The sequence below is a fragment of the Scomber scombrus genome, chromosome 19 (assembly GCF_963691925.1).
Source record: "Scomber scombrus chromosome 19, fScoSco1.1, whole genome shotgun sequence".
NCBI classification, from domain to species: domain Eukaryota; kingdom Metazoa; phylum Chordata; class Actinopteri; order Scombriformes; family Scombridae; genus Scomber; species Scomber scombrus.
This window is the reverse complement of record NC_084988.1, coordinates 653,898-671,094: the sequence shown is the minus strand read 5'-3', so window position 1 is coordinate 671,094 and position 17,197 is coordinate 653,898. Positions and strand designations below refer to the sequence as shown.

The 17,197-nt window shown below is 39.5% G+C and overlaps 1 protein-coding gene across 1 annotated transcript in view; it reads right to left on the bottom strand.

The window, feature by feature from the left end:
• Positions 1-157: 157 nt before the first annotated feature.
• The window catches only part of coch (coagulation factor C homolog, cochlin (Limulus polyphemus)), an 18,790-nt gene continuing 1,750 nt past the window's right edge, over positions 158-17,197 (bottom strand). Inside the window, exons 2-15 of the mRNA XM_062440783.1 lie at positions 14,656-14,723; positions 12,988-13,032; positions 10,743-10,899; positions 8,561-8,694; positions 7,405-7,476; positions 6,649-6,705; positions 6,029-6,176; positions 4,706-4,809; positions 3,823-4,049; positions 2,591-2,705; positions 2,205-2,348; positions 1,947-2,103; positions 1,290-1,384; positions 158-330 (exon numbers count right to left, since the gene is read on the bottom strand). Coding sequence (XP_062296767.1) covers positions 158-330; positions 1,290-1,384; positions 1,947-2,103; positions 2,205-2,348; positions 2,591-2,705; positions 3,823-4,049; positions 4,706-4,809; positions 6,029-6,176; positions 6,649-6,705; positions 7,405-7,476; positions 8,561-8,694; positions 10,743-10,899; positions 12,988-13,032; positions 14,656-14,723 — 1,696 coding nt within the window. The remainder of the gene's footprint in view (positions 331-1,289; positions 1,385-1,946; positions 2,104-2,204; positions 2,349-2,590; positions 2,706-3,822; positions 4,050-4,705; positions 4,810-6,028; positions 6,177-6,648; positions 6,706-7,404; positions 7,477-8,560; positions 8,695-10,742; positions 10,900-12,987; positions 13,033-14,655; positions 14,724-17,197) is intronic.

Here is a 17,197-nt window from a genome sequence, read left to right as displayed (position 1 = left end):
AGTCGTCACATCTTCTGAGTGTTTTGAGGGTTAAGACTTGGTTTTATAGGGAGGTTAAAGTTAAACTTAGAAGGCCAAGTAATGTCAACAAGTGTTCTTACAAGTGTAGAAGTACAAACTCTTGTGTGTCTGTGTGTGTGTGTGTGTGTGTGTGTCCTCAGTTGTTTTCGGTGAAGTCTCGGCAGATGCCTCGGACCAGCGGCGGGATGAACTCGGCGAGGCCGGTGAACTCTCTGGTGAAGAAGGTGTGGCTGTCTTTCGGCTCCGACGCCATCGTTCTGAGGTCATCCATTGGTGCCCAGGCCACGCCCACCGAAAAGATGGTAATGCCTGGTGGAGAAGCAGAGGTCAGGTAGACATACTGAACACTATTTATATTAGGGCCCCAGCACTAAACAGTGTGACGGTTCTTCTTCTTCATTATTATTCTCGTTCTGCCAAAACAAACATTTTTGACAGCTTAAACACGCCCCCAAAACTTGGCGCCCACTAGGAAAATTAAACAAATTAAGCCCATCGCTCCAGATTGACATAGATGAACAAAATTCGGTATGTATATATATCATGTCAAGATGCACAAAAAAGTCTCTTGGACCCATTCCCTAACTCCAACAGGAAGTCAGCAATTTTTTTATTTGAATTTCAGATTTTGGCGCCTTTTTTCCCCGCAATTTTGACACCTCTTACTTTAACGAACTCCTCCTATAGATTTAATCCGACCAACTTCAAATTCACTCAGTGTCATCTTAACACCTCGGAGATGACAAGTTATCAAACTCTTTCCTTTTTGTTATATCTGGTTACCGTGGCGATGCAGTGAATTTAGATGTTTTCCCATAAAACAGGAAGTGCTGGCCAAATGGCGTTACTGCACCCCCTAGAAAATTAAGAAAATTGAGCTCCTCACTCCAGATTGAGGTAGACAAATTAAATTTGCTACATATATGTATCAAGTCAAGATGCACAAAAAAGTCTCTTGGACCCATACCCTAACTCCAACAGGAAGTCAGCCATTTCGATTAGAATTTTCGATTTTGCTGCCATTTTCGTGTTTTCCATGCCTCGTACTTTAACGAACTCCTCATACAGATTTCATCCGACCGACTTCAAATTTGCTCCGAATCATCTTAAGACCTCGGAGATGAACATGTATAAAAATCTTTTGCCTCTGTTAAACCTGACGGGCGTGGCATTGCCGAACATTTTGGGATAGGGAAGCGAAGACCAGTTCATCGCTGCTTGCAGCTTTAATTGTTACTATTACTACTTCTCTGTTTAAACACACCCACCTTGTTTCTGAGCAGCCAGCGCCGGGCCTCTGACGCCATCATATGATTGGCCGTCTGTCACTACGATGAGGTAGTTACGGCCTGGTCCTGTCCGTCTACAGGACAAAAACATTTAATTATTACTAATTCAGCTGGATAAATGTTTCTGTTGTGTAAATATTATCAGATAAACAGCAGGTGGTGCTAATTCTCCTGTCGTGACATTAAACCATTGCAGAAGATGAGATGATGTCATTAGATGAGCAGCAACAGGATGGAAATATGACATTTCTGTTATTTTCATGTATTGATGTGAGGAAGGTGACAGTCTCCTCATCATCGCTCCACCTCAAAAATGTTTGACTATTAAAAGATAACAGCCTATATTTGATGAATCCCATCTGTTCCTGAGAGATTAAAACAGCTGATCACTGTAGTTTTTATTGCATTTGTTAAGGGGGGGACTATTTTCAGTTGCGGATGAATCAACTTTTGGTGTTGTAGTTAACATATCTGATAAAAGGACAGGTGTATTTGGGATCACCTAATTTTATGTTTGGGTGAAGAAAAACACAGAACATCACCAGCTTTACATTCTGGTTGGGGGTTTCTGTAAAGGAAAGAACTAGATAAAATACACAACTCTTCCATGAGCTGACGGTGTAGGTGTGGTGTTACCTGAACAGGTTCTGGGTGGTGAAGCTGATGGCGCTTCCTGTGGCCGTTCCTCCGCTCATGTAGGGGATTCTCCTCAAAGCGTTGACGGCGTCGTCTTTGTTGGAGTGATCAAACAGGTTGAACTCCAGCCGCTGGTCGTAGGTGTACTGCACGGCCCCTGCAACACCAGCACACACAGTCTGTCAGCCAATCAGCTCGTCCATCAATCAATCAATTAACCAATCAATCAATCAATCACATGCATGCAGTGAAGCTGACCGATGTGAGATCCCACATCTGAAATGTCGAAGCTTTTGGCGATTCCTGCCAGGAAGTCGAGGACCAGACGGAAGTTTCCCTCCCCAACGCTGGACGAACCGTCGATAAGGAACCCGATGTTGACCGAGTTATAGCAGGTTTTACCTAAAAACACACACACACACACACACACACACACACACACACACACACACACACACACACACACACACACACACACACAGACACACACACACAAATAACAAAGTGAGACAGTTGGGTCAGACAGGTGGTGTATGTGTGTGTGTGTGTGTGTGTGTGTGTGTGTGTGTGTGTGTGTGTTTGTGTGTGTGTGTGTGTGTGTGTGTGTGTGTGTGTGTGTGTGTGTGTGTGTGTGTGTGTCTTACTGCAGAGCAGGCTGTCCAGCGAGCAGAGTCTCTGAGTGAGAGGTTTGACATGTTTGGTTGTGCTGAACCAGCTGGACATCCAATAACTGAAGAAGCCGTTATCTTTACACACCGCCTGCAGGAAGAGAGACGACAGGAAAACTGCTTTTATCTCAGAAACACTTTAACTCTTTGTAGGTCACACCAGGAAAGTGCTATTTATAAAATAATGTCTTTGCTTTTCCTTCCTCTTTGAGGCCATGACAACATAAAACTTGGATGTTTTTCCTCATTGAGCCTAAATGTGATGTTTTACAGCCTCTACAGACTCATTCACACCTCAATGGTTCTAAACTTTTATTAAAAACATGTTAGAGACTCATTCTGTTCATGTACAAGATGAAAACATGAAAGTCAACTTCAAAAATGTCTCCAGCAGGATCTCTGATGTCAGCAGTGATTTGTGTTATTCTTCGTTTATACACTAAAGCACAACCTGTATCTATAGCAACCATAACACAACCTGTATCTATAGCAACCATAGAACAACCTGTATCTATAGCAACCATAACACAACCTGTATCTATAGCAACCATAACACAACCTGTTTCTATAGCAACCATAGAACAACCTGTAACTCTAGGAACCATAACACAATCTGTATCTATAGCAACCATAGAACAACCTGTAACTATAGCAACCATAACACAACCTGTATCTATAGCAACCATAACACAATCTGATGGTCTGTCTGTGCATTACATAGCTACCGAAGAAAGGAAGGAAGGAAAGAAGGAAGGAAAGGAGGAATAAGGAAGGAAGAAGCAAGGAAAGGAGGAAGAAGGAAGGAAAGAATAAAGGAGGAAGGATGGAAGGAAGGAAGGAAGGACAGATGACTCGAAGGAAGGACGGATGACTGGTAGGAAGGTAGGATTACTCGAAGGAAGGAAGGAAGGATGAAAGGTAGGAAGAAAGGAAGGACAGATGACTCGAAGGAAGGATGGATGGAAGGAAGGAGGGATGACTTGAAGGAAGGATGGAAGGAAGGAAGGACGGATGACTTGAAAGAAGGAAGGAAGGAAGGATGGATGGAAGGAAGGTGAAAAGTGAAAAAATTCAAATGAAAAAAATGTCTCCAGCAGATATCATGACACAAAGTGATCTCTACCAAACAGACCTATGAAGGGTTAACCAACACGTAGCAGCTGAACTTCCTCTTCACACATTCAGGTAACTGTAGAGAAAGCGATCACCTTCTTCATGAAGTCTTTGTCCCGCACCATGGCGAGCTCCTCTGGCGCCGGCTTGGCCACAGACACCAGGAACACGTTGATGCCCGACTCTCTGGCGAACATGGCCGCCTGCTCCAGGTCGTCGGAGGGCCAGCCGTCAACCAGCACCACCATCACCCGAGGGTGCCCCCGCCGCCCCCCGTTCTCCTGGGTGAAGAAGGTCTCTGCTGTGTGCATGATGGCCTTACCTGAGGAAGCAACGCTTATTTTACATTTGTCCTGTCCTGTTGTCCTGTTGTCCTTGAGTCAAGGAAGGAAGGGAGGAAGAAGGAAGGAAAGGAGGGAGGGAGGAAGGAAGGAAGGGAGGAAGAAAGAAGGAAGGAAGGAAGGACAGGAGTGAGGAAGGAAGGGAGGAAAGGAGGAAGGAAGAAGGAGGAAAGAAGCAAGGAAAGGAGGAAGAAGGAAGGAAGAAGCAAGGAAAGGAGGAAGGAAGGGAGAAAGAAGGAAGGAAGGACAGGAGGAAGGAAGGGAAGAAAGGGGGATGGAGGAAGGAAAGAAGGAAAAGTCAAAACAGATGGGGTCAATTTGACCCGGGAGGACGACACGAAAGTTAAGAGAGAAAAATAATACACCTTTTGAACCTAAAACTCAAATAAAGTGATATTGGTATATTATTACGTTAATAATACATAACTCTGAAAGCACATTCAACCCTGTATATTAACACAAAAAATGGAGGGAGGAATAGATCTGACGGAGGAAGAGTGGGGAACAATCTGGGAATATCAATGGAAATGTAGCAGCTCACAGAGTTTGGCTGGAAAAGCCAAAAGTGACTGAATCAGTCAAATATAAATTAAAAATGTGTATGATTGTGTATATACTGTATATATATGTATGATACCTGTGTTGGTGTTTCCTCCCAGGAAGGCGAGCTCCTTCAGGGCAAACAGCAGCTCTTTAGGCTGAGTGTAGTTGGTCAGTAAGAACTCAGTTTTAGGAGAATCACTGCAAACACATTAAGGTTGAGTTTCAGTCACTTCAGATAAATAAAACTGATTAATAATGTGAATAAGCCTCTGGAGTGCAGGTTCACCTTTGCCAACTTTCTGTACATTCATTTTTTACCACCTTGAGTTAAGATTTTGTACATTTAATAAAGATAATAAAGTTAGCAGGAAAAATGACACCATGCAGGCCGTTCTCATCCTCTGTTCGTATGATACATAGACTGTATATAAGAAACAGACGTAACATCCGTGACGTCACCCATTGGTTTGTGGACTGCTGCTCGGAGGCCAATAGTATCGGATCTGAGCAGCGCCATCTTGAAAATGTCAGGTGCATGCTGGGAAAACTAAAAACATGGATTCTACTTATATGGGCATCAGGAGGAGCATGAGGCGCCCTCCTGAACCTGTGAACCAATCAACCTGTCAATCACGACGTAGCCACGCCCTAATGCATACCCTGCTTTATCGTCACATATAAAATCAGGGAGGCCAAAATGTCCCAAATGAACATCATACTGCATTGAAGAAGGCTTTAAACTAGCGATTGAGACCATAAACACATTTTGAAAACGTTTACTGAGGTTAGAAATCAAGTGAGAAGTTGGTGAATTCTCCATTGACTTGTATAGAGACGGAAGTCCTTTTGACACCAAAACGGTCGCCCCCTGGTGGCCTTTTGATAGAATGCAGTTTTAAGTTACTTCCGCGTTGGCCTCATTTCAGAGGACCGGAAATCCCCACCTGGTATGATATCGTACGACAAGTTGTTCACTACTTTTCGTTCGATATCATACAAATTTAAATACATGCAGTAACACGAGCAATCAGTTCGCCTGCCCAACCAAGTCTCATGGCAATCTGTTGATTAAAATCCAGTAATCCACAAATATTATTTAGTACTTTAAAAATATAAACACTGTATTATTCATCATTTAACCAGGAGATTTTCCCCCTGTTGTATCTTTATAAATCCCGGGAAGATCGGATAATTCACTGATGATTTTATTTATATCCTCAAAATTTCTTAACATAAAAACAACAAAGTTTCCTGGATAACTCAACGGAAGGCTCACTGATGTAAAGTCTTGTTTCATAGGAGGTTTTACTGACAGATGTTTTACTGACATTTTATTTTGTCTGTATGTGTGTGTATGTGTGTGTGTGTGCGTTTATGTGTGTGTGCGTTTATGTGTGTGTGTGTGTGTGTGTCTCACCTGGCCTGCACCACTCCTACATGAGGTCCTATTGGTCCGACTCTCAGCATGGCGGTCAGCTTGCCTAAGAAGCTTTTCTGCAGGTTGAAGCGTCGCTGCCCGATGTTGTTACTGCTGTCGATCACCATGGCGATGTCCATCTGACAGTCTGCATGCACACACACACACACACACACACACACACACACACACACACACACACACACACACACACACACATAAATGAACATGATGTACTACTTTTGGCATTTTATTTGACTCTCTGACTCATTAGATAATTAATCCTGATTTGGGACTATTATTACCACTGACTACTATTGTTTTTTATTGCTTGTGTACTTATTATTATTTATTATACTTTATTCTTCTTATTGATGCTCTTTCTATTTTTACTGTCCACTCTGTAAATCAGTTTAAACCTGAAAGGCACTTCAGACTCATGCTGGAAAAACACTATGTGAATAAAATGATTGCTATTGAAGTGTTGGGGGAGGAGGAAGAGGGGTAAAAAGGGAAGATAAGTAAGAAGTTTAAAATATAATAATTATTTACTTCTGATTCTATTTCAGCACAGGAGCTGTAAATATTCCTCAATAACACACCGAGAGCACACAGAGTACCTTTGTTTCCTCCTGTCAGAGCTTTCTTCACTGACAGCTTCTTCAGAGGTTTCTTTCCTGCAACACACACACACACACACACACATACACACACACACACACACACATACACACACATACACACACACACACACACACACAGGTCAGCCGAGGTGACTCAGTGTGTCTCCGGTTGTTTCGGGAAGCAGAACAAACGCAGCGATCAACATCCTGACGGCAGCAGGAAGACTCGGTTTACTTTCACCTCATTTACATCTTCAGCTAAAAATATGAAACTCAAGATTTTCTGCTACAGTAGATTCTGTCTTCTGTCATTTTACTTCACGTTAAGCTTTTAATTCTTAGTTCTTATCCATTATATAACATATTTTAAACATCAGCAAGAAAAGCACTTTTAAAACTTACTTTCTGGACATTATTATATTATTTCATGTAATTTTAAATGTAATTTGTGATTTCTTAATGTGTAATGTTATAACTGTCCTTTGTAACAGCGTTAATCTGACATTTATTTTCTCAATTTATCTTTGAAATATTTAAAAATAGTGAAAAAAGTGCATTCATGAATTCTTTTAACTCCACACAAAACAAAAAACATCTTCATCACACATCTTCCTGCAGCTCAATCAGCTGTTTCACTGTCTCACTGTTTATAGATGAAAGTCGTCTCCCTAATGTTAATGTTACCCAGGAAGTTGAACCCTTCTTCCTTCCTCCTAACATCTTGTACTTTAATAACAGAGGTGTGAAGTTTACCTGGCTGTGCAGCTGCAGGCAGAGCCGTGGTGCTGGTATCACTGCTCAGCTCCAGTGGGACACTAACGGGCTCTGTAACACACAAATACACACAAATACACACACACACACAAATACACACACACACACTAAGTTTCACTGCATTGTTTTATCAGTGCAATGACAATTCTATTCTATAAACTCTATAAACACTGTGTGATATGGGACAAAAGCTCTGAGACAAACAAGCGGACATAAGTTTAGATTTCTTTGTCAAAGCAACAAATGTGTGATTTAAGAGATTAATAAGAATTTGTCATTTAATTTATAATGTCAGAAAATCTTACATTTTATTTATCCAACAGTCCAGATAGAGGATAAAACAACAAACCTTCACACTGGAAAAGAGCTTATTAAATTACTTAAATAATTATAAAAATAGATTTTCTGTCAACTAACTATTACGTTTGTTAACTAATTGTTTTAACAATTTATGAATTATTGACATGAGATATTATAACAAATGGACAGGAAGTGATCTACAGTCCTTCCTGTAATTTCACTCTTAGACAAAAATAAAGAAGATCAATCAATCATCAAATCAATCAGTGAATCCCAGGCGGGGAGTTCCGGTCCTCTGAAATGAGGCCAACGCGGAAGTAACTTAAAACTGCATTCTATCAAAAGGCCACCAGGGGGCGACCGTTTTGGTGTCAAAAGGACTTCCGTCTCTATACAAGTCAATGGAGAATTCACCAAATTCTCACTTGATTTCTAACCTCAGTAAACGTTTTCAAAATGTGTTTATGGTCTCAATCGCTAGTTTAAAGCCTTCTTCAATGCAGTATGATGTTCATTTGGGACATTTTGGCCTCCCTGATTTTATATGTGACGATAAAGCAGGGTATGCATTAGGGCGTGGCTACGTGGTGATTGACAGGTTGATTGGTTCACAGGTTCAGGAGGGCGCCTCATGCTCCTCCTGATGCCCATATAAGTAGAATCCCTGTTTGTTTGTTTTTCCCAGCATGCACCTGAAATTTTCAAGATGGCGCTGCTCAGATCTGATACTATTGGCCTCCGAGCAGCAGTCCACAAACCAATGGGTGACGTCACGGATGTTACGTCCATTTCTTATATACAGTCTATGGTGAATCACCAAAAAGGCGCCACTTACTGGTGAGGCTGAAGGAGGCGGTCCAGTGGGACAAGGCCTGTGATTGGATGCCGTGAGCGTAGGAGCTCATGTAGTTGTGTCGTCCTTGCAGCCTGTTAACCCTGACGGGACCGCCGGACGCCCCCAGAATCCCCCTGAAGAGACGAAGAGACACAGAAAACAACACTTACAACTTTAAAATAACTCAACTTTTCCTTTAAAATTCAAGCAGGAAGAAGTTCAGGTTCATCCAGACCAGTCCTCCCGAAATCGTAGATCTTGGTAGTTGTGCAACTCTGCAGCAAATGAATACATACTATACAGTTCTAGCTCTACTCGGCTCGGTTTGGTAACAGGAACCTTTTCCATTACTTTGTACTTGTTTATGTATTTGTTGGGCAAATGTGCAACTTTACTTTTTTTCTTTTTAACTAGCACTTGGAGTCCAAGACAAATTTCCCTTCGGGGACAATAAAGTCTATCTATCTATCTATCTATCTATCTATCTATCTATCTATCTATCTATCTATCTATCTATCTATCTATCTATCTATCCATCTATCTATCTACTATAGTTCCTCCTCAACATGAGCGGGGTTGTCATAGCAACGTTGCATTAAACTGCCGTGACTTTGTTTAATACGCGACACAAACACATAAACAATGGAGGACATGGAGGTGATGGTGTACTTGCTGCTGTATGAGGCTTTCTGTCTCACACAAAGCAAGAGAAGAGAAACAAATCTCTGTAACGCTGTTGTTGGTATTTAAAAATGCTGGGTTTGATTCTTCCTTCCTTCCTTCCTTCCTTCCTTCCTTCCTTCCTTCCTTCCTTTCTTCCATCTTTCCTTCCTTCCTTCCTTCCTGTCTTCTTTTCCTTCCTCCCTTCTTATTTTCCTTCCTTCCATCTTTACTTCTTACTACATCGTGCTCATGACTCTTCCAGTGACTCTCTGACCAATCAGCGTCCGGCAGTCTGTTGACGTCACATTTAGTATCGGCTCGGCTCGCTTGGAACCTCGGCAGAGCAGATACTAAAAAAGTACCAGGTACCAGGTACTATCCCTGATGGAGGAGCAGGTACCAGGTACTATCCCTGATGGAGGAGCAGGTACCAGGTACTATCCCTGATGGAGCAGCAGGTACCAGGTACTATCCCTGATGGAGGAGCAGGTACCAGGTACTATCCCTGATGTAAGTAAAAGATCACTGATGCCATTGATGAGGCTCTGCTGCAGCCAACATGGCAAGAAATCCAGTACAGTCTTGATGCTTCGTGCAACTAATGGAGCAAATATAGAGGTTTATTATTAAATGATTACATTTCCACAGATTTGTATATTCATTTGCTTTTGTAATAAATGTGTTAAATTGCAATGAGACTTTATGGACACGCTGTATAGAAGGATGGAGGACAGAAGGATGAGCTAGAAAAAAGGAGGAAGGATCCCGAAGCAGCCGAGTCGGTGTGGTTCAGAGTTTTTCCTGTCGGGGCCCCGGAGGCCCTCTGCAGAGGGAGGACGGGGTCATTCAGGGTTGAGAGCTTAATCCTCCGGTCCTCCACATTCCTTCATGGTGTTGGTGTTTTGTTGAGGTTCAGCACACAGCAGGACTCACACTGCTCATTATTATGTCACCGCTGCAGCTACAGGCGGCAGCAGAACAGAGTGTTTGAGTCCTACCTGCCCTAAACCTGCCCTAAACCTGCCCCACACCTGCCCTAAACCTGCCCCAAACCTGCCCTTAACCTGCCCTAAACCTGCCCCAAACCTGCCCTAAAGCTGCCCCAAACCTGCCCTAAACCTGCCCCAAACCTGCTCCGAACCTGCCCCAAACCTGCCCTAAACCTGCCCCAAACCTGCTCCAAACCTGCTCCAAACCTGCTCCAAACCTGCCCTAAACCTGCCCCAAACCTGCCCTAAACCTGCCCCAAACCTGCTCCAAACCTGCTCCAAGTCTGCTCCAAGTCTGCTCCAAACCTAAATATCATGTAACACAAACATAAAGTTAATATAATGTATTTCTATTGTAATCTTGGATTTCCACCTCAGAGATTAACGTGTGACTGAATCTTATCTGGAGGGACATTCAGGGTCGGTGAGAGCTGGATGCTGACAGACGGGAAGGAAACCCACAAAACACGCTAAAGAAATGTTTAGAATCATTCAGGAAGTTGAGGAAGTTGAGTCTGGAGGAAGCGTACCTGTGCAGAGCGGCTCCACAGACGGAGGACACGGAGGCGTACACACCCGTCCCAAACACCGAAACCCTCCACCGGCTGCAGTCTGGAGGACATAACAGCAGCATGCCGTCCTCCGTCAGGTCGGCTCCGCGGGTCACGCAGGTCACCGGGTAGGGAACTGATCCACAAGGCACATCAACGTTAGTAGTTATTCTCCAGACTCTCATATTCCTCTTTCTCTTTCTTTGACATTTGTTCTAGTTTATTTGTGTCTTGAATCTCTTCTTCTGTTTTTACACTTCTTAATATTCTGAGGTCATAGGTGAGTTTACACTGAGAAGTATAGAAACATGCAGCACTATGAGGACCTGGATGCTAAGAGAGGAACTATGGACACTTCTCACCCTCAATGAGGACGTTGAAACTACGATGTGTTTTACACTAAGCTCCATTATACTGTTGTCACATATAAACCATCAGCAGGTTTATTGGGTTCATTTACTGTTAAATGCACAACGGCCATGTTTGATTTGAGAGAAAACACGGCAAAAGAGTGTACTTATAGAAGTGTTTACCATCAGAAGTGTACTAATAGAAGTATACTAACTACACGGTCGCCCAGAAAGTTGGAATAAAATATTTTTGACCTCTTTCCATGAAATGATTGTGACAATGTGATTCATTCTTGATAGATAAAGTGTAAATATTCTCTAAATTGTATTGATCAATCTCATTATACCTGATTAAAGGTGATTACTGATGTGTATAAATAGAAAATAAAAAGAGGAATGTGTCTGAAAACTAAATTATTCCAACTTTATGGGCGACTGTGTAGAAGTGTGTGATGTGAGACAGTTTGTTTGTTTCATATCCAGTAAAATATTCATGCAACAACATTAGTTAACTTTATAAACTGAAGTGTTTGTGTTGTTTCATGAGAGAAAACAACAACAAATTATAAAAAATATTCTTCTCAATATTTTGGGCCTGGTGCATGCTGTGAAATTTGGTTCACACTTTTATTTTCCCTTCAAGATAAATTATAATAACTTCATCTCGTGCCAACATTTATAATTCTGCACAAATACCCAGAACACGAGGTCAATACTTAAGAATTAAGCTCAGAATAGTTTGTAGTCTTTTTTATTATTATTATTTATTATTTTTATATTATTTGTTTTGTTGTTTTAAAATGTTGTTCTACTTGATTTTGTCATTTTATTTTAATTTAAAAGTTGTATCTTCTTATCTTACTCTTATTTTATTCATCTGTTACTTTTGTCTTTAAAGTTTTTTGCTTATTATCAGCTTGTCAATCAGCTGTGAAGCACTACATTAACCTGTGTGAAAGCTGCTCTATAAATAAAGTTTGATTGATTGAATACTGTCCAATAGTTCACTACCATCTACAAAAGTCGACCTCATGGTGGCGCTAGAGGAACAGTCAGCAGGTTTCATCAGATAAAAAGCTGAAATGAAGGTTTGTTATTGCTGACGTTGCCATGGTGATAATGTATTCAGATGTTTTTTTTTTGGCAGTGTTCATTTCATTCTTCATTTGACATAACGACATAATACACAGAGCACATTTAGAAAAGGAGAGAGAGAGAGAGAGAGAGAGAGAGAGAGGGAGGAGAGAGAGAGAGAGAGAGAGAGGGAGGGAGAGAGACAGTAATTTATTGAAATACAGTCAGATTAACAAAATCTGCTCTTTGAACCGAGTGACATCAGAGGATAAAAGAAGCTTTTCATCTGTTCCATCTATTAGAGGAAGAGATAGAGATAGAGAGAGAGAGACAGAGAGAGAGAGAGAGAGACAGGGAGAGAGAGAGAGAGAGAGAGAGAGAGAGAGAGAGAGAGCAGCAGCTGTTTGGTTAGTTTTTATATTTCAGACACTTTTTTATGATTTGAGCTCAATATAAACACGAAGAAGAAGAAAAATAAGTCACACAGGGAAGTTTCCAGTTACCTCGGCCCGGTCCAAGAAGAAGAAGAAACAGTAACAAAGCTCCTCTCTGGCAGATTATAGGTCACATTATTATCACAGTAATATATCAGTGGCTGGTTTATCATCATATCACAGACTCAGAGGCCAGAAGAGGAAACATGATCCTATTATCTTCTCTCCAGTAACAGAAATATGTTCACTCATTTCCTGACGTGCAATTTTTTATTTTCTCAGTTTTAACGTTTAAATATTATCTGTGAAATTAAAATAAAATAAACCCAGCCACATAACGATCAGCTGATAGACGGAGAGACTCACCGCTGGATTCAGAGCCGAGTGTCGAAGAGAGCAGCAAGAAGAAGCCTGCAGAGAAAAGAGAGAGAGAGAGGTCATATTAATCTGTCATCAAGTACACAGAAGAAAGAGATAGAAAGAAAGAATGGAAAAAAAGAAAGAAAGAAAGACAGAAAGACAGAAAAATAGAAAGAAAGACAGAAAGACAGAAAGAAACAAAGAAAGAAACAAAGAAAGAAACAAAGAAAGAAAGAAAGAAAGAAAGAAAGAAAGAAAGAAAGAAAGAAAGAAAGAAAGAAAGAAAGAAAGAAAGAAAAAAAGAACAAAGTCAGTAATCTGTCACTGTCCCCTCATTAGAATATAATACAATAGAATAGAAAAGAAAAGAGTAGAGTACAATAGAGTAGAACAAAATACAATAGAGTAGAATAGAGTAGAGTAGAGTAGAGAAGAGTAGAGATAAGTAGAGTAGAGTAGAGAAAAGTAGAGAAGAGTAGAGTAGAATAGATTAGAATAGAGTAGAATAGAATAGAGTATAATAGAATAGTATAGAGTAGAGTAGAATATAATAGAGTAGAATAGAGTAGAACAAAATATAGTAGAGTAGAGAGGAGCAGAGTAGAGTAGAGTAGAATATAATAGAATAAAGTAGAATAGAATAGAGTAGAATAGATTAGAATAGAGTAGATTAGAATAGAATAGAATAAAGTAGAATAGAATATAATAGAGTAGAATATAATAGAATAGAGTATAATAGAATAGAATAGTGTAGAATAGAATAGAGTATAATAGAATAGAATAGTGTAGAATAGAATAGAGTATAATAGAATAGTATAGAGTAGAATAGAATAGAGTAGAATAGAGTAGAATAGAGTAGAATAGAGTAGAGTAGAGTAGAGTAGAGTAAAGTAGAGTAGACTAGAGTAGAGTAGAGTACAATAGAGTAGAATAGAGTAGAATAGAATAAAGTAGAGTACAGTAGAGTAGAGAAGAGTAGAGATAAGTAGAGTAGAGTAGAGAAGAGTAGAGAAGAGTAGAGTAGAATAGATTAGAATAGAGTAGAATAGAATAGAATAGTGTAGAATAGAATAGAGTAGAATAGAATAGAGTATAATAGAGTATAATAGAGTAGAATAGATTAGAATAGAGTAGAATAGAATAGTGTAGAATAGAATAGAGTAGAATAGAATAGAGTATAATAGAATAGAGTAGAGTAGAGTAGAGTAGAGTAGAGTAGACTAGAGTAAAGTAGAGTAGACTAGAGTAGAGTAGAGTAGAGTAGAATAGAGTAGAGTACAATAGAGTAGAAAAGAGTAGAGTAGAGTAGAGTAGAATGGAGTAGAGTAGAGTAGAGTAGAGTACAATAGAGTAGAATAGAGTAGAGAAGAGTAGAGTAGAGTACAATAGAGTAGAATAGAATAAAGTAGAGTAGAGTACAATAGAGTAGAGTAGAGTAGAATAGAATAAAGTAAAGTAGAGTAGAATAGAGTAGAGTAGAGTACAATAGAGTAGAATAGAATAAAGTAGAGTAGAGTAGAATAGAGTAGAGTAGAGTACAATAGAGTAGAATAGAGTACAGAAGAGTAGAGTAGAGTACAATAGAGTAGAATAGAGTAGAGAAGAGTAGAGTAGATTACAATAGAGTACAGTAGAGTAGAATAGAATAAAGTAGAGTAGAGTAAAGCAGTGTACCTGTTAAAGGCAGTAAGACAGACAGCGGAAACATTTCTGCACCTGAAACACAAACTGATCTCAGTTTACTGTGAAGAATTAAAAATGTTAATATTTAACATGAAGAAGATCAAACATGCACTTTATTTTATTTAGTTTTAATTATTAACTCAAATGATTATTGATTTATTTTGATGTGAAAACTATTTATTTAACACTTTGTTTCTGACATTGAGTGTTTAAAGAACAACTCGAGTACAAAAGAAGTTTTTATTCTCTTTAGTCTTTATTGTTTCTCTGTTACAGCTCAGAGAAACATCACATCAATCCTGTATAATAATAATGTATTCATAATAGATTATGTGAAGGTGTTGTATTACACTTTGTATTCATAAACCTTTGTTGTATTTATAAATCTAGAAGTGGGTCAGACTTGTGTTTTGTGTCTTCTAATGAAATCAAAGTTTGCTGTGAGTCTTGTTTTTTGGATCATACTTTATTGAAATATGATTTCTGACGTCCCTTTTTTAGAGCAACAACTATAATTTAGATAATTTCGTCGTCTCTACCAGGCGGGGAGTTCTAGTCCTCTGAAATGAGGCCAACGCGGAAGTAACTTAAAACTGCATTCTATCAAAAGGCCACCAGGGGGCGACCGTTTTGGTGTCAAAAGGACTTCCGTCTCTATACAAGTCAATGGAGAATTCACCAACTTCTCACTTGATTTCTAACCTCAGTAAACGTTTTCAAGATGTGTTTATGGTCTCAATCGCTAGTTTAAAGCCTTCTTCAATGCAGTATGATGTTCATTTGGGACATTTTGGCCTCCCTGATTTTATATGTGACGATAAAGCAGGGTATGCATTAGGGCGTGGCTACGTGGTGATTGACAGGTTGATTGGTTCACAGGTTCAGGAGGGCGCCTCATGCTCCTCCTGATGCCCATATAAGTAGAATCCCTGTTTTTATTTTTCCCAGCATGCAACTGAAATTTCCAAGATGGCGCTGCTCAGATCCGATACTATTGGCCTCCGAGCAGCAGTCCACAAACCAATGGGTGACGTCACGGATGTTACGTCCATTCCTTATATACAGTCTATGATCTCTACAAATCTTCCAAACTGTGATTGGATTAAATATTGTAACTGTAAATATCTGTAAAAGTTTGTGAGCATAAAGGATTATTCATTTTTAATCATATTTTGGCTTGTTTTTTGTGTAGTTTTCATTTAATTTTAGCGTTAATTCAGTAAATTTCACATCTTTCAAACCAGTAAAACATAGATTTTATTTTCAATAGGCAGCAACGACTGAAATAAAGACGTAGAGTGAGTCTGAAGTATTTTATATTATAGTACATTATAGTTTAAGTTGGTATCTGTTATAATACCAAAGTGTTTTATAATAAACTCATTTTGAAACATCAGATACGTTGAAGTAAATTCTTTAAGTGAAGACTCATGTTGGTTAAATATAGATAAATATAGATAAATATAGGTTATATATATATGAATATATCATCAGCATATAGCATGATTTTAGTTTTTTCATCAGTAATTATTCCAGATGTTTCGCTCCTCTCTTATTTTTGAGCAATTAAACTTCACACAAACATGAAAGACGACAGGAAGTCATCTTCATCGTGTGCATGTCCAACAGGGAAAGTCACTAAACCAGTCAGTAAATCTGTTTTTATACATTAAACTGTGAAATCCAGCCTGTAAAAACACACACATGACACTGTTACTGTGTTCAAATCAGACGCTGAACCAGACAGTAAACAGTCAGTTAACCAGTTAAACCAGTCAATTAGCCAGAAAGCTAAATCACCAGCCTGGTTATGAGCAGACTGGTTTCACTGTTTCTGTAATTTAATTAATATGTAAACCAGTCAGTAAACCAGCTAACAGAGAAATCATCAGGCAGTAAACAATATGAAAATCAGTTATTGGACAGTCAGTAAGTTAATGTAAACAATACAAGGATAAACTGTACCAAAGAACAGTCGGCAAGGTAATAAAAGAAGTTAACCAGTCAGCAAACAATGCAAGCTTTGGGAAAACCAGTCAGTAAACAGTTGATCAACAAATAAAGAAAGAGTTGACTGGTTATGTACAGTTATGTAAACCAGTCAGTAAACAGTATGTAAATCAGTTGCTTGACAGTTAGTAGTAAGTTAATGTACACAATGCGACAATAAACAGTCAGCAAGGCAGTTTAAAACAGATAACCAGTCAGCAAACCAGTCAACAGAAAAAGTCAGTCAGTAAACCAAACTGCCAATCATGATTCAACCAGTTAGTAAAAAGCTATTTAACAAGTATAAAACCAGTCAGCAAGACAGTAAACCAGTAAACCTGCAAGCTTTGGTCAACTAGTCAGTAAACAGTTGCTGGTTACTTTAATGCAGTAAAATATTAGTCACTAAACCAGTCAGTAAACCAGGTAACAGTCGGGTAACAACAGTCAGACAACTATATGTAAACGAATTATCGAACAGTCAGTAACTTAATGTACACAATACGAGAATAAACAGTCAGCAAGAGAGTTTTAAAATCTGCCA